Genomic DNA, 24502 nt, shown 5'->3' with positions numbered 1-24502 from the left:
ATTTTTGCAGTATTTTTTGGTAAAACCTCATTTATATGTCCTTGTGTTTAACTATAATACAGTTTGAAAGTTCTGTTTTCCTTCTAGTTTTCAAAATTTGGGCATTCGTTGTGTAAAGAAAAAAGAAGTAAAAGAAGCTATTATTTCAAGAATAAGGGCAGGAATCAATCCTTTCAATGGTAAGTATGTTTGACAGAATTATTCCTGTTATTTGGATATTGACCTATTTGTGCAAGTGAATTCTGTTTGTATCTTGAACCTGTGCTTTAAAAGCTGTCTTAAGTTTTGTGTTCACTTTTCTGCTTGCTGATGGATACCTGTATCCGAGGAAGGAAGAAGATTTAAAACCTTTCATAGTGTTGGGGGGAAAAAATTCTCTGACAAGGCTTTCTGGTATCTGTGGAAAGGGCCATTGTTTTCTATAAGAAAACCTCACAGATGTTCTGATTTCTTTTTGAATGTGGTCTTCCATTTGCCATTCTAGCAGACAGTATACATTACCTTTTCTGAATGTTGAACTGGCACTGTGGTTATTTAAATCAAAGGCATACTCAGCAGCGAAATTTAAATTAATCCCAGGGTGGGAGAAGACGTTTAGAAATAGTAGAAGCTATACAAAATATTTTCATAGTGTGTTTGTGTCTAAGGCTAGGTATTTACTGGTTAGTGGGTTTTGTCAGGGATAGTGTGATCTGGTGTAGCGCCTGGCAACTGTAAGCACTCTGTGTTGTTTGAAGGGATGAATGACTACACCAAGCTAAATGCTGGCATCCCACACTAGAGTAGTCTCCACTGTAAAGTCTTCTGCAGCTACTTCAATAGGCATCTTTCAGGAACTGAACGGCAATAATATTTTCAAAGAATAGATCTCTCCGTCATATTTAAGACATCCTTGTATCGTTGGTTTGTGTTTTTCCTGGATGTATAAAAATAATTTAAGGGTTATGAAGATATTTTAAGGAATATGTTCATAACCAAGTGCTGTATTTTTATGAACCATAAGGTCTGCATCTCTTTTCCCTAGGTCTTTATTTTTCATACTATTTAGTATAATGCTCTAAACAAAAGTCCCCTTCTTCCCCTTCAGTCTTCCTCATCAGAGCAGATGACTGTTAAGTTTGGTGTGTATTTTTTTAGAATTTCCTTTATATATGTATAGCTGTCTCCCTAGTTTAGGAACTTATCATTTCATAGTTTTTACAGTGGAGACTACTGTAGTGTGGGATGCCAGCATTTAGCTTGGTGTAGTCATTCATCTATTCAAACAATACAGAGTGGTTACAGTTGCCATCCCCAGCAAAATCCACTAAAGAGTAAATATCCAACTGTATACCAACTATATGCATGTATTTTTACATAAATAGAACCATGCTACTGCTTTTTTCTTTTCACTTAGCAATAGATCTTAAACATCTTGCCATGTTAGTACTTATAAATCTGTTTTACTTTTTAACAGAGTACGCTATTGTTTGGACAGACCACAATTTATCTAGCCATCTGTTAATGAATGTTTAGGTTATTTTCATTTTATTAAAAAAACTCCATTGAACATATATTATACACGGAGTTTTTGTGTGATTATTTCCTTAGGATAAATTTTTTTTAAGGTTTTTTTTTTTTTTTTTTAATTTAAGTCCTCTCTACACCCAACGTGGGGCTCGAACTCATGACCCTGAGCTCTAGGGTCGCTTGCTCTTCTGACTGAGTCAGCCAGGCACCCCTAGGATAAATTTTCAAAAGTGGAAAATTTCTGGGTCAAGAGTATGCTCATTTTCATTGCTAAAGTAAAAGCCCAAACTTATAGAGTCCATCTATGTCCAGATGCAGTATAAAACAGGGATCGTGTAGTATAGAAGAAGATCATAAATAACAGCTACCATGTATTAAGTATTTTTTGTGTGTCAAGGAGTAAATGTTAAGTACTTTGTGTATGCTATGTATTTAGTCACTACAGCAACACTGCTTTATAGAAGAGAACCCCAAAGCTTTGGTTTTGGTAATTTCCCCAAGTTACATAGCAAGTACAAGTGGCAGAGCTAGAGTTCAAGTCTAGGTCTCCTGACTCCAGTGGAAAAGGCATTAAGAAAGGAAGATGCGGGGAGTAAGAGGCAGATGGGCCTTCCAGAAGTTTTTTAGGTTTTTGGTTTTTTACCAATCCAGAACCAGGCATGATGTTAATAACACTCATATAGCACCTAGAATAGTTCTTAGTACAAAATAAGTGTTTTACATATTTTATTTTATTTAATCTTTAAAAAAAACCTTTTTTTTAAGTTTATTTATTTAAGTAATCTCTACCCTTCAATATGGGGCTCAGACTCACAACCCCAAGATCAAGAGTCACATGCCTTCCGACTGAGCCAGCTAGGTGCTCCTTATTTCATTTAATTCTTACAGCAACGTATGAGGTAGGGACTGTTATCATCTCCATTTTGAAAATAAGGAAATGAAGGCATAGAAAAGTTAAGTAATTTTCTCAAGGTCATGGAACTGGTAAGTGGTGGTGCTGGGATTTGAACACAGGTAGCCTAGCCACCAGGCTCATGATCTTCTCTCTGCTGAGCTGCCTAGGTGGATTTAGATTTGGGGAAGGAAGTAATCCTGCCAGTTGAGCCTTCACAGTGTTTGTGGTTTTGGTTGTTGTTTAGTTTTTTGTAACATCCCTTTCTTCCGAACCATAGCCCTTTTGCTCTCTCTAGGTAAAGGATGTATCGCACAGTTTGAGGTGTGGAATCCACCCCACCCCCACTTACTACTAAGAAGTAATCTTCTTAGAACAGTGCTTTTTATAGCATATTATTCTGATTAAGAAATTGGAATGGCTCTTTTAAAAGTTTAAAAACTAAATGGCCCTAAATTGAAAGTTTTCCACATGTAACTCCAATATATCTTTCCTGCCTTCTCTTCCCCTGGTCCTCTTCATAAACCCCTCACTATTCCAGCAAAACTCTCTTGTTCACCCTACCCTGACCATCTCTCTGGCCATCTTCTTCATTTTCCATAGGGATGGAAGTAAGCTTACACCATTTGTAGCCTGGACTGTTGTTGTTAGCCCCTAACCTTGTGGTCCTGCCTCTGTTCTTTATCATATTCCAAACACTTTATACACTGCATACAAAAATATCCTTCTAAAACCAGTAGGAATCACTTCAGAACTCTGCTTATCATCCTTCAGTGGCTCTGAATAATTTTCACCAGTGGTTCTCGATTTGAATGTGCATTAAGAATCCCTTCTTACTTGCTAAAAAGGTAGATTCCAGGTCACATTCTGATTAATTTGTTAGGTGTGACAAGGGATCTGGGGCTGTGTTGGTTGTTTTTTTGTTTGTTTTTTAAAGATTTATTTATTTGAGGGAGAGAGAGAAAGAGTGCACACACGAGCAGGGGCAGGGGGCAGGAGGAGAGGGAGAAGTAGACTCCCCACTGAGCAGGGAGCCCAGACTCGGGGCTTGATCCCAGCACCCCGGGACCATGACCTGAGTCAAAGGCTGATGCTTAACTGACTGAGTCACCCAGGCACCCTGGGACTGTGTTTCAAGAAGCCTGTAGCTCCATGTGTCTTAACTTATTTGACTGTGACTCACAGAAGAAACAGATCTTATTTCTCCACTCAATACATAATATAGGCATACATACATACATAGATAAAAACACTATTCTTACTACATGCAGTATACTCTTTTATAGCTATGACTTTGCATTCCATTTCTTCCCCCCCTTTTTTAAGAAAATGCTTATCCAACCCACCAAATTAGTTTTATGACTGAGCAGTGGGTCCCAAATTCTTACTACATGGAATATGTTCTCTACGCTATTCCATTCTTCCATTCTTTTCCATTCCATTTCCTTCTCTCTCTTTCTTTTTTTTTTTTTAAGAAAATGCTTATCTACATGCACTTCTATGTTTATAGCAGCATTATTTACAATAGCCAAGATATGGAGGCAGCCTAAGTGTCCGTCAACTGATGAATGGATAAGGATATATGTGTATATATGTATTTACACACACAATGAAATGTTATTCAGCCATAAAAAGAATAAAATCTTGCCATTTGCAACGACATGGATGGAGCTAGAGAGTATTATTAAGTGAAATAAGTCAGTCAGAGAAAGACCAATGCAATATGATTTTACTCACATGTGGAATTTAGGAAACAAAACAAATGAGCAAAGGGAAAAACAGAGACAAACTAAGAAACAGACTCAACTCTAGAGAACAAACGGATGGTTACCAGAGGGGGGGTACTTGGGGGGAGGGTGAAATAAGTGATGGGGATTAAGGAGTGCACTTGTGATGAGCACCAGGTGATGTATGGAATTGTTGAATCACTATATGGTACACTTGAAACTAACATAGTGCACTGTATGTTAACTAACTGGAATTAAAATTAAAGAAAAAAGAAAATGCTTATCCAACCACCAAATTAATTTTATGACCAGTGTGGGTCCCAAACTACAATTTGAAAATCTCTGCCCTAGATGATTCTGATGCAAGTGATCCATGGGCCACACTTTGAGCAACTCTGAACTACTTGCTAGATTCAACTTCTCAATCTTGGCACTCAAAGCCCTTCATAATCCAGTCTTTGCTTTCCATTCCATCTTCACCTCTAGCTTGCATCCTCTGCCTCGACTTCCTGTCCCTCCTTCCCCTAATACTGAGTGCACACATATGTGCTTTGTTTTTGCCATCTGAACCATTTTGCCATGTTAGAAGAGCCACATTTTTTTTTGCTACTCAGCCTTTAAATATATGCAGCTCTCTTACATGGAATATTATGATCTACCTGGTGAATTCTTCCTGCTCAGCCTTCAAGTTTAAGGTCACCTCTTTGAAAAGCTTTCTGTAACCTTTCCAGACAGAGCAAAGTATCCGGTTTTCACAAAATGTTTTACATATTTCTGATATGATATGCTATAATTTTGTTTGCATGTTTCTCCTTCAACTGAGTCCTGAGGCTCTGAAGGACTGTCTTCTATGTATCTCTAACACATAGCCTAGTATCTGGCACATGGTAGAGGCTTGATTAAAATTTGTTGAAAGGGTAAATGAACAAATGAATGAGTGAACATGCCTTGTTTGTATTTGTCTACCAAAAATATTCAAGTTGTTTTCCTTACCTGAAATGCCCTGAAAACCTTTTTAGCTCTCTTGAGCCAAAGGTGATATCCTCCTAATTATACCATTCACTCAGCAATTGGTCATGAAAAGCTTTGTGACATCTGTTGCATCATTTAATGCTTTGGTGGTTGTCTTCTGAGATGAATTTCATGCTCACTGTGGACAGGATCTCTGATGGAACTGGGTTATATTTCACTTTGGTACCTAAACAGTATATTTATATTAAATATCTTCACAACTAAGTGCCTTGAGGTAAAAGTCTCCTACTTCTATGCAGTAGGTTACACATCTTACCTACTTATGTGCATTCATTCCTTCAACAGGTTTTTACCTTATTCATTCTATAGTCTGAGCTTGTTCTAGATGCTTCGGATAAGTTAGTGAATAAAACAGAAATTCCTGCCTTTGAGGAGCTTATATTTCTGTGGAGAAAGATTAACAGTTAACAAATTTGCTAGATAAGTGTATTATATAATTTATTAGACAATGAAAAGTGCTAAGGGGGAATATCAGCAGTATAAGGAGTTGGGAATCCGTAGTTAGGGGGAACAGATTATAAATTATAAATAGATGGTTATAGTAGGCCTCATTTTCTATTCTGATGTAGTTTTCATAATAGAAATAATGATTATATGTTATTTTCCTAGAGTATTGAAATAAAACCTAAAATGTACATTTCTAATACTAAGCAAAACAAAATCTAATCCCTCTAAAAAAACTCAAAACACTAAAAACTAATTTAAATAACCTGAACTCAGAGGTAGAATTATCCTTTCTTTGGTTGTTTATTTTATTTTGGGGATCTGCAAGTTCAAATTCTGCCACTTACATAGAAATTTGTCAGAGCTGAATTGATACTTTTTCATAGCTGCATCACTTCACATAGGAGAATTCTGCTGTACTGAAGAGACCAGCTGACTTTGTTTTTGTGATATATATTTATGATATATAGAAACAAAGGAGTTTCTCAATTCTCCTGGGTTTTAAAAAAAACAAAACAAAACAATGGAATTGGAAATGTTTAGCAGAGTAGGATCTACAAATTCTGATCCATAGACTGATGCTATCTCATTGTGACAGTCTATTTTCTAGAGATCAAATATCATATGAAAATACAAAGACTATTAAAAACGATTCTTTGCATAGAATTAGTTTGTGTACTACATCAGCTAGTATGTTGTAAGGCCATTCCTTATCTTTCTTGCTATTAGTTCTTTAAAACAGGAACTATCTCTTGCAAATAGGGATATATAGCAATCAAGTAGTATTAAACTTGAGGCTTCATGTAAAAATATTGTTCAAATTGTCTAAGATGTGCTAAAATCTAAATTGGGTGAGGAATTTAATGAAGGGCTTCAATATCAAGTTTTAATAGTGTCCACTTAGCTGGAATAAAAGAATAGCGGTTAGACTTCGTAGAGGACTCTTACTACAAAAGCTGAAAAAAATTTCATTTATTTATCGTTTTCTATGTATTTAAGGACATAAAAGGAATTCTAATATTCAGTAATTAAAATCTAGCATTTTGACAATAAAGAATTTGCAATTCAGTTTTATTCAGTATTTTACTATTTTTCCATATACAGAGGACATTGAATTGTTACAAAAACTGTTTTACAGTTGAGTTGGGGGAATTATTTTATATTCGTAGTCTAAAAAAGAACACAGTTTATTAATTTTTTTCTTAAGTTTTCTAAAGATTTTTATTTTTTTTAAAGATTCATTTATTTGAGAGAGAGAATGAGAGAGAGCACGAGAGGGAAGAGGGTCAGAGGGAGAAGCAGACTCCCCGCTGAGCAGGGAGCCCGATGCGGGACTCGATCCCGGGACTCCAGGATCATGACCTGAGCTGAAGGCAGTCGCTTAACCAACTGAGCCACCCAGGCGCCCTCTTAAGTTTTCTAAGAACACAGTTTAAAAAGACAAGTGATCAGAGTGCCTGGGTGGCTCAGTTGGTTAAGCGTCTGCCCTCGGCTCAGGTCATGATCCTAGGGTCCTGGGATCCAGCCCTGTATTGGTCTCCCTGCTCAGCGGGGAGCCTGCTTTTGTCTCTTCCTCTGTCCCTCCCCTTCCCTTTCCTTGTGCTCTCCTTCTCTCTCTCTTGCTCTGTCAAATAAATAAAATCTTTAAAAAAATAAATAAAATCATTAGTCTATATACTGTGTATTTTTATCCTGTTGTTTACTTGTGTTTCAGTAGTATTTAACTGTATTAGAATTTTGGAAATGTCACATCTCTAGACCTAATAGATGTTATAATTGACTTTAAAAAAATTTGAATCTACTTCCAAGATATTACATCATGGTAATATATTTTTTGATAAAAATGAAATTCTTGTACATCCTGCTCTTAGGACTAAGGTGTAATATTTATCTGTAAAGATAGATTAAGAATGATTGTTACCTTGTTTTCTTTTGATCAAATATAAAGGGAAATTTTAAACTAGTTTTAGAGGAATTTAAGAGAATTTGATTATTCTCATACTTCAGATTTTGCATATTTTTAAAAGCTGAGTAGCATTTGTCACATTGCAGAATAAAATACTGCATTTTGTGTTACAGCATATGTATGTATTAAAAAGCCTACAGCAAGCATTATCCTAAATGAAGGAAACATCAGAAGCATTCACTTTGAAATTAGGAATGAGGAAAGGATGTGTACTCTTTCTGTTTCTGTTCAGCGTTGTAGTGGAGACTGTAGCCAGTGCAGTGAGACCTGATTAAAAATGCAGAAATAAAACTGTAATTATTGGAAGCTATTATTTATGGTGAAAACTCAAAAGGACATACAAATAGATTATTAAAATAATAACTTTAAAAGGGTGAGTGGATGTAAAATTAATATGTAAATGTCAGTTGCATTTCTATATATCAGCAGCAAATAATTGAAGAGAATGTTGTCAGAAAAAGTAAAGTACATGTCAGCAAATCTAAGAAATGATCAAGATTTCTTTAGGGAAAATTATAAAATTTCATTATGAGATGATAGAGAACACCTAAACTGAAGGAGATATATGTCATGTTCACTAATATCAATATTATAAAGATGGCATTTTTCCCCAAATTAATATACAGACTCAATGCAAGTCCAAACTCTTGAGATTTTTCATTAAATATGATTAAATTATTCCGAACAGGAGAAGGATACTTTATAGAAGAGAAACAGCAACGAGAAACTGACTTTATCAGATAATAGGGTTTATTATGAAGATGTATTAATTAAGGCAGTGTAGTATTGGGGTAACAATAGACAGATTGGCCAGTGAAGTAGAATTGTGAGCCCAGAAAGACACTTAAGAAAATACAAGACTTAAGTTGGATTTTTCTACCTCTTGTTATATACAGAAATCAGCTGAAAGTGAATTGAAGATTTAAGTGTAAATCAACATTTTTAAAGACTCTTGGTAAAAGATATTGGTAAACAAATTTTAGTCCTTGGCATATAGAAAGGCAAGATACAAAATAAAGTTTTATAGAAACAGTTGATAAATTTGATATTCTTAATTTCAGTTTATTGTATTTTTCAGTTGTAGAATTTGTTTGGTTCCTTTCCTAATAATTTCAAGTTCTCTACTAAACTCCATCTTGTCTTTTAACTCCTTGAATATATATTTTAAATAACCTGTCTGAAGACTTCATTATTTGAATCCTTTGTGCTCTCTCTTTTTTGGGGGGGATGGCAAAAGGAGAGGAAGAGAGAGAATCTTAAGCAGGCTTCAAACCCAGTGCCAGAGCATGACGTGGGGCTCGATCTCACAACCCTGAGATCATGACCTGAGCTGAAATCAAGAGTCAGTTAGTCACTTAACAACTGAGCCACCCAGGCGCCCCTGGTCTATTTCTATAGACTATTGTTTTTCTTTTCTTTAAAAAAAAAAAAACACAAAAACCCCCTCTATTTTGTCTCTTCATTTGCCTGTTATTTAAAATAGAATACCAGTCATTGTATATGAAAAATTATAAAGATTTTAGGCCTAGGATATTGTTATCTGTCTTCAGAAGATTTTCTTTTTTTTTTTCCCCAGAAGATTTTCTTGTGGTAGGCAGCTAGTCGGTAGCAATCTCAGATCGCCTCAGATCAGTGAATGAGTTAGATTATTTGAAGCCGGACTTCCATCTCTGTGAGATCTGGTATCTTTCCAGTTCATTCTTAACTCCTAAGGTATAGCTCCTTCAGGGCCCCAACCGGAGTATAGGGCATTTATCAGATCTTCCATCCTCAGTAGAACCTGAACTTTATTTTTCCTCTATAGGGTATTGAGAGTTGATCTCAACTTCTCATTTTCTTAGCCACCTCTTACAAAATTGGCAGGCTCTATCTGGAAAAAAAGAGGTCTCTTACGCTGAACTTAACTCTGGGTTTTTGTGATACTGTAATTTATAATAAGTATATATTTGCTCTTCACCCCCATTCCTGGCAAAGAGCTCCTAAACCCTGGCTAAGTGATAACAGCAAAAAAATTGAAAGGAGTATCTTTTGTTATTTGTAATAAGCCCCTTTCAACCACACCTATTATGTCATATTATGTTATGATACGAACACCTGCATCACAGGTGTATATTTTGACCTAATAGTTGTACAAATAAGTTCTTGTAGATGCCTTCAAATGCTTTGCTTAAGAATACTAATGGGGATATTTTAAATGTTGTTGATAGCTACTGAGACTGTGAGCATAGTTTAAATAAAAAGAATCAAAATTGTATTGTCATTTTATTATTGCCTGTAAGACTAAAGAATTTGGGTTTTAACTGTTTCTAATTTAGTATTTCAAATTTTAACTTTCTGAAAATTTCACAAATTTTCACATAATTGTGTATTTTGTGCTTTTAAAAAAATGTTATGATTTACTCCTACAGCTTATATTATTTGAAAAATGCAGTTAATATTTTAATTCCAAAACTAAACCTGGATTTCTTTTCAGATGTCAATTTAACAAACTGTCATTACATTATATTCTGTCATAAAGGTTTTTATATTTTTTCAGAACTGCAAATTTTTCCTGCTATAGCATTTTTTTGTCTTTTAAAGCAAACCTCATTTGCAGATAAAACTTTTTATGGAGGGACGCCTGGGTGGCTCAGTTGGTTGGGCGTCTGCCTTCGGCTCAGGTCCCAAGGTGCTGGGATCGGGTCCCGCATTGGGCTCCCTGCTCAGCGGGGAGCCTGCTTCTCCCTCTCCCTCTGCCTGCCACTCTGCCTACTTGTGAACTCTCTGTCAAATAGATAAACAGAATCTTTAAAAAAAAAAAAAAAACTTTTTATGGAAACTAGCTGGCTACCTTATATCATCTATTGTCTTGGTATTTAATTCCTAAGGTATTGTTCTGAATTTTGGTAAATATTTCTATGTATGTCACCTTTATGCAAAACATATGTAAAATTTTCTAATAGAGTTCAGTTTTCAAGAGCATAGGTTCAGGATTCAATGACTTCTTAGTATGAATTCCTTCTCTACCACTTCCTATCTGGAACTTTGGAGAAGTAATTTCATCTCTTTAAAATTCGTTCCTCATCTATAAAATAGGGATGATAGTAATTCTTACACAGATTTATATTCTCCCTCTTCTCTGTTTTGTATAACCTTCAACCATTTTAGTAAAAATTTGGTTGGTTAGTAATATCAGTTTGGAGTTCTGCTCTAAATTTCAGATGATTTAGGGTAGTTACTTCCCAACCATGCATGTAACTTAATGGATACTGTTAGTGACTACATATGATAATGATAAAAGGCATTTTTGAGATTGTATACTATTCTATTTTGTTAGCATAGACTGGATGCTACCTAGGGTTATTGGATATGTTGGGCAGGGAGGAGGACCTAGCAGGATTTTAGTTCTATGTGACTATTTTACATTCTTAAAAAAATGTGCTATTTAGTCCCTGAACAGCAGCTGCTTGATATTGAAGATTGTGACCTCAATGTGGTGAGATTATGTTTTCAAGTTTTCCTCCCTGATGAACATGGTAATTTGACAACGGCTCTACCTCCTGTTGTCTCTAACCCAATTTATGACAACCGTAAGTACTTTATTTTCTTATATTTGTAGCATTAGCTTATGTTTTTTTTAGTTTAATTTTTTAAGGTATTTTGACAGAGAAAGAGTATGTTCATTATAAGAAAAATTCAAGCATTACTGAAATAACAAGAAGAATAGATCTTCTCTGATCTCCTCCAAAGATAATCACTATCCCCAGGTACATATTTCACCAGTTTCTTCATATATGAAAACACATCATCACTATCATTCATATAGTATACTTTTGGCAACTTAAAAAAAAATCATCACAGATCATTAAAAAAAAATTTTTTTTTTCTTAGCAATATATCTTGAGCCTTTTTCCCTTTCAGGTACCTTATTCTCTTCAGTAGCTGCATATTTCCTTATATGGCTCTATCACAATTTTATTAAATCATTACCCTATTACAAGACATTTGGTTTGTTTCCTTCTCGATTTTTTTCTCTAACAAATTGTACTTCAGAAAATATCCTGTACGTGCATATTTTGTGCAAATGTGTTTCTAGCATAATTTTACAGAAGTAGAAATGTTGGCAAATGCTAGATCAAAGGATATGGGTATTTGTAGTTTTAAAAGATTATGAAATTGCCCTCAAAGTTTTTGCATGCACACGTGTATTTGCTCTTATATGTGCATCTATTCATGGTATATTACTGCCTGTTTTACATATAGTAGCATAGTGGGACATAGGCCTATAAAGGTGGATCAGAGTATCCTCGTCATGGAGAACTTTGAATTGCCAGGGAGAGTTCCTAAAATTATATTCCTAATAGGAAGCATGAAATTGCATTGCTATAGGCTTATAGTTATGATTTAAGAGATTAATCTGGTGACAGTGTATGGATGGATTGAAAGAATCAGAATTTAGGAACAGAGAGATTTAACTAGAGGATCAGTTATTGCTGAGAAATGAAGTCACAAGGCTGTAAACCAGGTTGGGCAGTGCAGTTAGAAGGGAGAAGGACAGTTGTGGGTGATTAGTGTACTTAGTGTCCTTAATTTATGTATACACAAAAGCTTTTATCTGTCCTATAAATTGTTTTCCTAGAATTCTCACCATCAAAAAGAAATAAAAAATATTACTAAAGCAGAAACCCATTAAAACAATCCTTTATATTTAGGTGCTCCTAATACTGCAGAATTAAGGATTTGTCGTGTAAACAAGAACTGTGGAAGTGTCAGAGGTGGTGATGAAATATTTCTACTATGTGATAAAGTTCAGAAAGGTATTCATTTATTTGTTTCATTGAATTTAGAATAGACAGATCTTCCTTGGCTTACAGTGGGGTTATACTATGATAAATTCACTGTAAATTGAAAATAATCTTAAATTGAAAATGCAGTTAATACACCTAGCCTACCAAACACCATAGTTTAGCTTAGTGTACCTTAAACATGCCCGAACACTTACATTAGCCTGCAGTTGGGCAGGATGACCTAACACAAAGCCTACTTGTAATAAAGTGTTGAATATCTCATGTGATTTATTGAAAACTGTACTGAAAGTTAAAATCAGAACAGTTGTGATGTATGTTGTTTACCCTCCTGGTCATGTCGCCAACGTGCTTGCTGCCACTGCCCAGCATCTTCAGAGTGTCGTACTGCCTATCACTAGCCTGGGAAAAGATCAAAATCTGAAATACACTTTCTACTGAATGCATATCACTTTCACACCATCATCAAGTCAAAAAATTGTTAAGTTGAACCATCATCAGTTGGGGACCATCTGTATTTTAGATTAATAGATGGATTTTGTTTTCCATTGCTATTCCTTTGCTTTTGTATTCACTAGATGACATAGAAGTTCGGTTTGTGTTGAACGATTGGGAAGCAAAAGGTATCTTTTCACAAGCTGATGTACACCGTCAAGTAGCCATTGTTTTTAAGACTCCACCATATTGCAGAGCGATAACAGAACCAGTGACAGTAAAAATGCAGTTGCGGAGACCTTCTGACCAGGAAGTTAGTGAATCTATGGATTTTAGATATCTGCCAGATGAAAAAGGTATGACTTCTTGGTGGTCATGTTTTATGTATTTCTTAAAGTTAGTTCTCCTAATAACAGTTTATACATTTGGATACAGTCAGGTTTATTCATAATTTACATTTTATTTCCTGGAAGTTTTTGTGTTTTTTTTTAAGATTTTTTTTTTTTTATTTATTAGAGAGAGACACAGCGAGGGAGGGAACACAAGCAGGGGGAGTGGGAGCGGGAGAAGCAGGCTTCCCGCTGAGCAGGGAGCCCGATGTGGGGCTCGATCCCTGGACCCTGGGACCATGACCTGAGCCGAAGGCAGAGGCTTAATGACTGAGCCACCCAGGCGCCCCTATTTCCTGGAAGTTTTCAGTTGATTTTTTTTTTAATCGATTGATCCTTCTGCTCTTTGCCTCTCTTTCTTTGGAAAGGAATCTAGAATAATTTCAGAGTATCCAAACTGTTTATCAAAATTATTGTATATTTGAGATTCTGTTTTTGTACTTATTGTGCCCTTTTTAAGATGGAAAGCTTGCCACTCAGAGTGGTCTCCAATAATGCCTTTATTGCATTAGTTGACATTGTTGACTTGCAGGTGTTATAAGAAAACAAGATGAGTATTATACCCTGTCCTACTGACTTGGGACACATTCTGCAACGTTTACTAAATCCATATTACATACATTTGTTTAAAGCACCTTATGGGAATAAAACACCTATTTAGTTGTTAAAGGAGAAGCAGCATAAACCTGTGATGATTTCCTGGTTTCTTTTTAACCAGATACTTACGGTAATAAAGCAAAGAAACAAAAAACAACTCTACTTTTCCAGAAACTGTGGCAAGACTGCGGTAAGATTATTTTGGATTGATTTGTATTTAAATAGATTTTGGGTTTTTTTGCTTTACTCAGTTTTCTAAATTTTAACTGATGTTCTTTTTTAAATTGCATTTAATAATGGAAAAACTTTATCACAGCAGTTAATTTTCCTGAAAGACCTAGACCTGGTACCCTAGTATCAACTGGAGAAGGAAGATTCATCAAAAAAGGTATTTTATCCTATAGAGTATTCCTTATGGTCAAAAGACCAATGCTTTGCCCAATATATTAGAATTCCATTCTTAGGAATGAAAACTGCTTCTTCACTATTTTCCATTCCCACTTCCAATCCCATTTCATGCTTTGAATATTAAATGAATTGATCTCTGCTTCTTAAGGTCCTGTTGGAAACTATGATTATGTTTTTGGAATTTATTGTTTGAGAAATTACATCTGTTCGTATGGTGGTAATTTTATTTAATTACAGTGTATCATGGAAGAAATGGTTTGGATCTGGCCAGTTGCCTGTCTTTAAAAATAAAGCTTAACTGGAACACAACCATGCTCATTTGATTGGATATTGTCTGTGGCTGCTTTTTTTGCACTATAGTGCAGAATTGTGTAGGTCCAACAGAGGCTGTATGGCCCACAGAGCGTAAAATATTTGGCCCTTTACAGAAAAAAAAAACGTTGTGAACCTCTGGTTTAAATCACTGAACCAGAGTTATGTAACCAGAAGTCTTTTCTTCCCCTTACATTCTTAAATCTGTGCTTTTTCCTGGTTTAGGATGTACAGCAGTCATATACTATATAAATAAATACAGAACCCTTAATTTTTTTCTGACTGGGAATTTTGTAGTACCTTAGAATTATATCTTTTTTTTTAGAGAGATGGGGAGAGAGAGACAGAGAGGGGAGGGGAGAGGGAGAGAGAGAATCTTAAGCAGGCTCCATGCCCAGCCGGGAACCTGACTCAAGGCTCGATTTCACAAGCCCAAGATCAGGACCTGAGCTGAAATTAAGAGTTAAACGCTTAGCCACCTGAGCCACCCAGGTGCCCCTAGAGTTATATCTTAATATATCTTAGCGAGTTACGTGTATTTTTCAATCATCCCTAATGAGCATTTCCTCCATCCCTCTATTTTCTCCTAAAAGTAGTGAATATGAAATAATTTTGGCTATTTAGATTCCCATTAACTGAAATTCTGTTTTTTTTTTTAAATGCTTTGTAAGTAATCTCTACACCCAACTTGGAGCTCAAACTCATGACCCCGAGATCAGGATTTCCAGCTGAGCCAGGCAGGCATCCCTGAAGTTCTGATTTATTTTTCACTTTATAGAGCCTCAGAAGCTAAATTTTCATATTTAACTGGACTGAAGCTATCTATGCCAAAATAACTTACCAAAATTATTTTATAGGTATTTGTAAAACAGTAAGTGTTACAGAATTTAGCTTTTTGGACTCTTACAATAATTTTAGTGCTATTTAATATTTTTCTCTAAAATGTTCCATCAGTTAGTTTGCTTGGAAATTTTATTAGTGTGTTTATGCAAGTTTAATTTAGAGATAATGTTTTTTATACTTTTATTTCAGTTTATAAAAATACATTCTCCTCTCCACAGAATCTGGAAACTTTTCTCATGGTGCAGTTTTGACAGAAATGCCCAGGACTTCAGGTGTTTCAAGTCAAGGAGATTCCTATTATTCCTCACCTGTGTCCATCTCAAATGCACTGTCACATCATACTTCACCCATACCTTCAATGGTGTCTCAGCCTTCTTCCAGCTGGTCGTCAGGGGCCCACCCCACCTCGCGCACAGTCAGTACGAATCCACTGAGTGGTTTTTCAACAGGGACACTTCCCTCTAATCCACAAGGTATCTCGCCATATCTGGAAATGCCACTTGAGCGTGATTTGAATGCCTCTAATGCTTGTATTTATAACAATTCGAATGACATAGGCAGAATGGAAGCACCATCCATGTCACCAGCTGATTTATATGGTATTTCTGATGGCAACATGCTGCCGAATTGCCCTATGAATATGATAACACCTAGTAATGACAGCATGAGGGAGACTGATAATCCGAGACTTGTGAGCATGAATCTTGAAAACCCCTCATGTAATTCGGTGTTAGACCCGAGAGACTTGAGACAGCTCCATCAGATGTCCTCTCCCAGTATGCCAGCAGGCGCTGGCTCCAGTACGGCTGCGTTTGTTCCACAGCCAGAGGCATTTGAGAGATCTGACTTCAACTGCACAGGTAACAGTATGATAAATGAGGCAGGACCATCAAACAGTACTAATCCTAACAGTCATGGTTTTGTTCATAGTCAGTATTCTAGTATTGGCGCTATGCAGAATGAGCAATTAGGTGACTCATTTGCATTTGATTTTTTTCAAGGTAACTTGTAAAACTTAATTGGTTGTTTGGGTATATTGAATTCAAAGCTGGAAAGTATCATATAGGGGAAATCCTGAAATAGAAACTTAAAAACTGTTTCTTCTTTCGGAAACATGTGACCCGATAACTGTGTGCTGTGGAATTTGTCTTTAGAGTCCTTTACCCCATTTTCCTAGTACAGAATGAGGAGAAAATGAGAGCAAGGCTCCAGTTCTTCAAAATACAATTTTTTTATACTTCTTTTATATTGTATTAATGTATTCTTAGTTAAATGAATTAACTGATATTTGCTTTTAAGCAAATTTAAGGTAAAACCTGTAATGACTGTGTCATTAGAAAAATGATTTCCTTATTATTTTTGAGACCCATAGGCCAAGGTGACCCCTAAGGGGTTTTCTGAGGCTTCTTGGAGTTTCTTAGATTTATATGTAAATCAAAAATCTTTAAAATCTTTAAGAATCTAACTTGGCAGGGGGTGCCTGGGTGGCTCAGCCGGTGAAGTGTCTGCCTTCAGCTCAGGTCATGATCCCAGGGACCCTGGGATCTGGTTGCATCAGGCTCCCTGCCCAGCAGGGAGTCTGCCTCGCCCTCTCCCTTCCCCACTTCCGCTCATGTGCACCTGCATGCTCTCTCTCTCAAATAAATAAAGTCTTAAAAAAAAAAATCTAACTTGGACAGAAAGTGAAGTGAGCTTTCAAGGAAGGGGAAGTTCTCTACATTTTGGACCATTTTAAATATCTAAATTGCTTGTGAGTTTAGCTTTACACCCACGTCTTTAAGGTAAAGAAGTTTCCTTAGGCCTGTCTTCTTTCTTGTGTTTCCTCACTCACTGTGATCTCATCCAATTTCGTGCTCTTTGTTCGTAAATTTTATCCCTAGCTTAGACCTGTCCTCTGACCTCCATACTTGGAGCTTACGCATGTATGTAAAACTACTTATTCGACATTTCTACTTAGAAACCTAATTAATGAACAAAAATCCAGCTCAGACTCAACATATCCAAAACTGAGTTCTTGATCTTCCTCCTTGTGCCCCTATAGTCTCTTCTCTCCAAAGTAGCCAGAATGATTATTTTTAAAACAAGTCAAATTGTATCATTCATCTGCTCAAAACCATCCAGTGGCTCCCCATTCCCACTCAGAGTAAAGATCAAAGTCCTTAAAATTGGCAGGCTCATACTTCGTCTCCTATCTCATCTCTTACTGTTTTCTTCCCCTCATTCAGCTCCAGGCACTCTGCCCTCATAGTCTCTCTTCAAAAACACCAAGTATATCCGTGCCTCAGACTCTTTGTACTTGGTGTCCCCTCTGGCTTGACTGTTTTTCTCTCAGATACATGCATAACTCACTTCTTAATGTCCTTCAGATTCACTCACCTGTTACTGATTAAGGCCTTCCTCGAATCTATACGCATCAGCACTCCATGTCCTCTTTCCTTTCTGTTGGTCCATAGCACTTACCAGGATCTGACCTTTACTAAGCATTTATTTTTTACTTTTAGTTTTTCTCCCTATACTGGAATATAAGCTTCACAAAGGTAAAAATTTTTGTGTTTTGTTTGTTGAATCCTCAGTTTGTAGAACAGGGTCTGCCTCATATTAAGCATTCGGTAAATATTTATTGAATGTTCAAAGTACTACTAGTAGAAGTTTGTGTTTTTTTTGAAAGAACAGCTTTAATTAGATATTTATGATTTTTATAATGTGACATTGGGTTTATGTCAGAATCATGCACCTTCAGGTCAAGGATTAATGTAATCCAAACCATCTGAAAGCAAAGTAATCCCAGCGGCAAAATGATGGTAGAATTTAGGCAGTAATCTTAGTTGTGATGGAATTGTCATGATGCTAAGTAACTGACTTATTGAAGACTTACTCTATTTTACAAATAGAACCTGCCATAAATGTTGAGCATGTTCTGAGCTAGAAACAGTGTGTCATTTCATTTACACAGTGTCCAACCAAACCAGTAAGTTTACTGGAACAATCAAAATGGGAAATGTATGAATATCATGTAAATAAAAATTCCGAGTTGAATGATACTGGGAAATGGGAAGGAGAGCAAGATAAGACTTGGGGTTAGGATAGTCTAGGAAGCAGAAGAAGAAAAAGATTAAAGATACCTAGGTACCATTAATATTTCTCAGAAATTATGATTTAAAAATGAAACATTTGTTACATAATTTTAAAAACCATAAGCATAGGGCGCCTGGGTGGCCCAGTCGTTAAGTGTCTGCCTTCGGCTCAGGTCATGATCCCAGGGTCCTGGGATCGAGCTCCACATCGGGCTCCCTGCTTGGCGGGAAGCCTGCTTCTCCCTCTCCCACTCCCCCTGCTTGTGTTCCCTTTCTCGCTGTGTCTCTCTCAATTAAATAAATAAAATCTTAAAAAAAAAAAAACCATAAACATATACTTTAGAAGAACTTACCAGGGAGAATAAAAAACTTGGAAGGCATCATTTCTTTTCTGTTCAAAATATGAATGAACCCAGGATATCTCCAGGTAGTAGTTGATAGGTGGTGAGCTTTTTTTAAAAAAATACAGAATCCTATAATTTTGTATTAATTAGCACTGGCCAGCTTAAACACAGACTGTTAGAATATCTAACTGGATTTTTGTTCATTAAATAAGCAACTGACTTGTCTTGCAGGGTTGTTTTGTCCAGCCCTTCCCCAGGTAAGCTGAATTAGGGTACTGCTATATCTGTGTTGAGTGTTTCCAATGGATTTTTTCATTTTTCAGGTACTGCTTACTGATCATAGAATTTATTTTATAACATAAAAAGAATTTGGCAACGTATTTCTCATCTATCTCTAACTATATTTATTTTTCACATTTAGTTTCCAAGGACAAAGTGCCCCTCTGCCTTTCTACACTCTGCTTGTACCCTGGGCCCTGCTCTCTCTCCCATCTTGTTTCTCTATCCTCACATCACCATTTAGTGGTGGTTTTCTTTGTATAACTGTGATAAACGTCTTCTCTAGCCCTAAAAAAAAAGGAAACAACAATCTTTCCTACTACCTTCATGTTCCTTCCTTCACATCCGGACTCAGGAAATGCTTTCAGCTTCGAGTTCCTCAGTTCCCAGTCATTCTTTGGCTTATTAGTCTTTCACCTCCTACTGTTTTTTTGTTTGTTTGTTTTGTTTTTTGAGAGAGAGGCACAGGGGCGGGAGGTAGGCGTTGTATACTCTCAAGGGTGGGGGGAAGAGCAGAGAGAGAGAGGGGGAGAGAGAATGTTAAGCAGGCTGCATGCCCAGTGCAGAGCCCGACCCAGGGTTCATCTTACGACCCCGAGATCGTGACCTGAGCCAAAATCAATAGTCAGACATTTAACCGACTGAGCCACCCAGGTGCCTCCTCTTACTGTTTTCTTATGATATTCTGGGAAAAGTGACCAGAGACACTTTCCTTGTCAAATCTAGTGTCTTTTTATCAGTCCTTACTCTGCCTGACCTATCCATAACCTTCTTTCCTATTGGCTACTCCCTTCTTGGATACTCCTCCAAGCTTTCTGTGGTAGATAAGATTCCTCTCTCAGGTTGACTTTCTTCCAGAATCTCAACCCCAGCCCTCATTTGGTCCTATTTTTCCCCCCTTGGTGACCTCATCAGTGCCCAGTTTCAGCTTTCTCTCACGCTACCCAAATGCCTTTATAAACTGCCTCCCCCTTTTGCATTCTCTACTTTCATTAATGGCATTACCATTTACCCTGGCACCCAAGATATTAATTGGAACCTTGAATCATGTTTTATTCCTTTTCTCCTTTACTGTCCTACTTAGTTATCAAGTCTTTTAAATTCTGCCTCATAAAAATGTCTTGCATTAGTCCCTCCTTCATTCCTAGTGCTTCCTTAGTATAGGCCTTCATTCCTTTTCCCCCACAAGAATCTTCAGTATGCTCTGGTTAAAAATAATATCATGTTATCCTTAAACCCTATAATAAGCTGGCATTCCTTGAAAACTCTCTTAGGCTGCCAGGCCTCCATGCCTTTACCATGTTATCCACTCTGCCTCTGTTCTTTATGCCCTTGCCAATCTGCTTACTCCTCAGAACCACTATTCTGATTTCTGTCATCAGAACCTGCTATCATAATGGTTTTTTAAACTGGTAACTGGGTTTCTCTAACAGCTGGGTTGTCAGTTTTTAACCTAATGTTTCAGGAAAAAAAAAAAATTGAGACTGTCCATGTTAAGAGAGACTTGGAATTGGTGATCCAGGCTGCCCAGGAGCACCAAATAATTTGTTGTATCATACATTGATATACTAGGGGATTAAAGAAATTGCCATGTGATGTTAAATAGCATGGAGAAATGGAAAGAATAGAGATTTTTTTTTAAAAAGATTTTATTTATTTGGCAGAGAGAGAGCTCAAGCTGGGGGAGCGGCAGGCAGGGAGAGAGAGAAGCAGGCTTCCCACTGAGCAGGGAGCCTGATGCAGGGCTCAATCTCAGAGCCCTGAGATCATGACCTGAGCCAAAGGCAGACGCTTAACCGACTGAGCCACTCAGGCGCCCAAAAATAGGGTTTTTTTTTTGTCAGGACATCTGGGTTGAATCTTCAGCTCTGCCACGTACTCATTATATAATATCTAACAAACCATGCCTTTTGTGGGCCTCTCTTCAGATGTAAAATGCAGATAATACCCTGCTTACCTACCTCACAAGATGTGTTGTATTAAATAAAATGATGCATAAGAAACTGTAAATAGTGTAGTGCTAATCAAATATTAATAAATATGGGTGTAATCCTGTGGCCTTGATTAATCTCTAAGCCCAGAAACTCCTTCTGATACATGGCAGAGTGAGAAAAATCGCTATGGATTAGATTCTTTAGTAAGAACCCTGAGATGGGTTTCTCTTTAGAGTGGCTGTTTGTTTTCCCCAGATCTGGAGGCCCTTCTTTTTGGCCTTACTCTTTTCAGAACCGGTTTCTATTATATAGCAAAGATAAGGTCATTTACTGACTTCAGTTCTGAAGTTCTAGGACCCTTAATTTCTTTGCCAAAGTTGATTATGAATTGGGAGTTACATGACTGTCTTCCTAAAAGGGAACCTCATCATAGCTAATGAAGTTGCCACTGAAGGATTTCTGATCTGTTTAGTTTTCAGGGGTTGAGTATGAAAGGGGCAAAATTAGGATGCTTTTGGTATCACAAAAATAAAAAATATCATGCTATTTTAACATTATAAGCCCAGGAGTGGGCAACTAATCAGAGATAAATGTATGGTTTGTCTATATCCAATTTTATGCCTTTGTCTAAGACTCAGTCAAACTAATAGTTTAACTAATACATCTTAGTAGAGTTTAAAGCACAAACTTAAAATCGGTGAATAAGACTGAATCTCAAAAGTAATTATAACTTTTTTCATTCATACAAAAGTAGAGATCAGAAAGCTCCCATCGTGTCCCCACTGCCATGACTAATAAACAAAACACAGATGAAATGTTTAAACAATTATTTCTTCTAAAGATTTTCTAAATATTTTTCTATTTTAAATGTCTATGGCTTTGGGAAAAAATACCACCTGCTAGTAATGACCTATTTAAAGAGGGTAGAATTTATCATTTGTCACTTACCACTTGTTTCCAAAACTTCAGTTTACTATTGGACTTTTCAAAAATTTAAAGAATTTTAAAATTTTCATTAAACACCTATGTGTGAGTAGTAATACACAATAATTAGTAAATAATGTTGGTGCTTCAGTAAATCGAGTTTTCAGGGCTATCGGCAGAGTAAATAAAATATGTTTTTGATAAAAGTAAACATCTTACCTATTTTTCTTCTTTATTATCTAATCAAAACAGTATGGCTTTGCCTAAAATGTAGTCAGAAATAGGTAAGATGGAGGATTTGGGGATCTGTGTCTAGAAGTCTCTCAGGGCTTCACTGGGGTCATGGTTCAGACCCGACAAACCCTTCAGAGATGACTTCTGTTTTAAAAGAATGTACTGGAAAATACTGTTAACTGATGAATTCAGAACCCTGCAGAATGGCACTATCCTGTTTTTTACTATGCTAAGTATTTTTATATGCTTCTTAGTAACTATAATAAATTTAGAGGTACTGAAAAGTTTTTTTAAAGTTCTCAAATTATTTAATGTTAAATGTGTTAAAAGGATGCAATCATTTGTAAAGTGTGAAAATCCTTTTTGTTGTACAGAATATTTTATTACCTTTGTAATATCTTTGTATACAGTGATTTTTTTGTGGTAATATAATAAATGGAAAAACTCTAAAATTCTTAAAATTTTGTTGTGATTTGACTTTAGAAATATTGGTGAGATTTTGTGATTTATAGCATCCTCCTTGGGAAAGGTAGTTTGGTTGTTTAGAAACATGCATTTTTATGGAAAGCTATAGCTGAATATACCTGAATATGTAACTGTCCTTTGAAATTATAATTTTTGTAGAGTACTAAAGTACATTTTTAAAAGATTTTCATTTTCTGCCTTCCTGATTTATTTCCTGCCTCTCTCCCTTCCTGTATAATTCAGGACAAACATCATTTGCTTATTCTGAGCTTATTCTGAGGTAGGTACTGCCACAGGGGGGCAAAGGTGGGGCCCAGTGTGGGATACAGGGTGAAGCCTGAGGAGAACATTTGAGGGTAGTAGTATGGAGGGGACTCTCAGGGATCTGGAATAAGGACGCAGCAAAAGGTTTTTATTAGAGGGACTGATCTACAAGCAAATATATTAAGGCTAATGGAAGCCAGATTTTGTCAGAGAAAGGTATTACAAATAAAAAAGGGAGAAAACTAGAATAAGGTTGGAATTGGAAGTACTGGTATACAACTCCCAATTTTCAATATATGTAAAGAAACTGTGTGTGTGCGTGTGCGTGTGTGCGTGCGTGCACGTGTGTATGCGTTTGCATTTGTTAGTAACAAATTATAACCTATTGAACAAAATAGGAACCCACAAATCCACAAGAAGGGAAAGTTCTACCTTTCAGTGGAATGCTAACCAACAACTTGTAAAAGGAATGGTGGAATTAGATCAATTTTTGACAAATCTTCAGTAAATGCTAAAACTAGTGGATGAATGTTTGATGGTCTCCTTACAAGATACTTATTAATTAAAGGGAAAAAAGAGTAACTATAAAAGTAGAGGAGCTTGGCAGACACAACCTTCATTAGCTAATTAAAATCTGGTCATCAGTAACTGCACAAATCAAAATTGTATGACACCTGATAAGATGAAAGAAGTTAGTATCTCTTATGTGGTATTCTTGCTAGAAAGGTACAGCCTGAATCTAATAATAAGGAAACACCAGGCAAACCCAAATTGAAGAGCAATCTACAAAATAACTGACCTGAAACCTTCAAAAATGTTAAAATAATGAAAGCCAAGGAAATATGAACTGTTTCAGATTGGGGGAGACTAAAGAGACATAACAGCTATGTGCAAAGGGTGATCCCTTGCCTGTGGAAGTCCCTGTTGGGACAGTTGGTGAGACTTGAGTGGGCTCTGTGGATTACATGGTTGTAATATCCATATTAACTTCCTGAATTGATAGTTCTATTGTGGTGAAGTAGAAGAATGTCCTTGTTTGTAGAAATTATACGCTAAAGTATTCAGGGTGATGGAACATCACCAGCTCAATGGTTTGGAGTGGAGGTCCTTTGTACTTCTTGCAACTTTCCTGTCAGTTTGAAATTATTTCAAGGTGAAAAAAATTAAATGACTATCATAAAAGCAGTATTTATTTTCCATAATAAAAAAAAGTACCATTAAAAAAAAATGGGGCTTGAACTCTACCCTGAGATCAAGACCTGAGCTGAGATCAAAAGTCAGACACTTACCTGACTGAACCACCCAGGCACCAAAAGGGCACCAGTTTTAAAAATCAGAAAACCTTGCATCAAAGTTCATTCTCTTTGTATGGGCTTAAAAATCAAGAATAAAGCTTCAAAAGAAAAGATCAGCCTAAGTAAGATGTTTTTCTCTTTAGAAATGGAAATTTAACTTCTAAGTTTATTTCATATAACTTGTTAATGTAACCGGTTATCTTACTTGCTTACTTGGTAAATTCTTCCCTTCCTTCCTACTTCCTTCCTTCCTCTCCATCCTTTCCTTATTTCTAACTTTTCCAGGTATTCAGAGTTGAGTTGATGTTTTTCCTAAACTAAATCACAGACTCTATTTGGGACAAAGAAATA

General features: G+C 36.4%; 1 protein-coding gene across 3 annotated transcripts in view; it reads left to right on the top strand.

Moving 5' to 3' along the window:
* The window catches only part of REL (REL proto-oncogene, NF-kB subunit), a 39744-nt gene extending 15471 nt beyond the window's left edge, over nt 1-24273 (top strand). For 2 of the 3 annotated variants that reach the window (XM_028089701.2, XM_028089703.2), the window contains exons 4-10: nt 88-179; nt 10999-11139; nt 12262-12366; nt 12933-13145; nt 13897-13965; nt 14092-14163; nt 15557-24273. In XM_028089701.2, coding sequence (XP_027945502.1) covers nt 88-179; nt 10999-11139; nt 12262-12366; nt 12933-13145; nt 13897-13965; nt 14092-14163; nt 15557-16350 — 1486 coding nt within the window. In that variant the 3' untranslated portion in view covers nt 16351-24273. The remainder of the gene's footprint in view (nt 1-87; nt 180-10998; nt 11140-12261; nt 12367-12932; nt 13146-13896; nt 13966-14091; nt 14164-15556) is intronic. The other variant, XM_028089702.2, reaches the window with a different exon arrangement.
* The last annotated feature ends 229 nt before the right edge of the window (nt 24274-24502 follow it).

The sequence above is a fragment of the Eumetopias jubatus genome, unplaced genomic scaffold, assembly GCF_037043125.1.
Source record: "Eumetopias jubatus isolate StellerSeaLion01/CBP00866 unplaced genomic scaffold, mEumJub1_p1.0 scaffold_9, whole genome shotgun sequence".
NCBI lineage: Eukaryota > Metazoa > Chordata > Mammalia > Carnivora > Otariidae > Eumetopias > Eumetopias jubatus.
The sequence above is the reverse complement of the archived record's forward strand: the minus strand, read 5'-3'. Positions and strand labels throughout refer to the sequence as shown.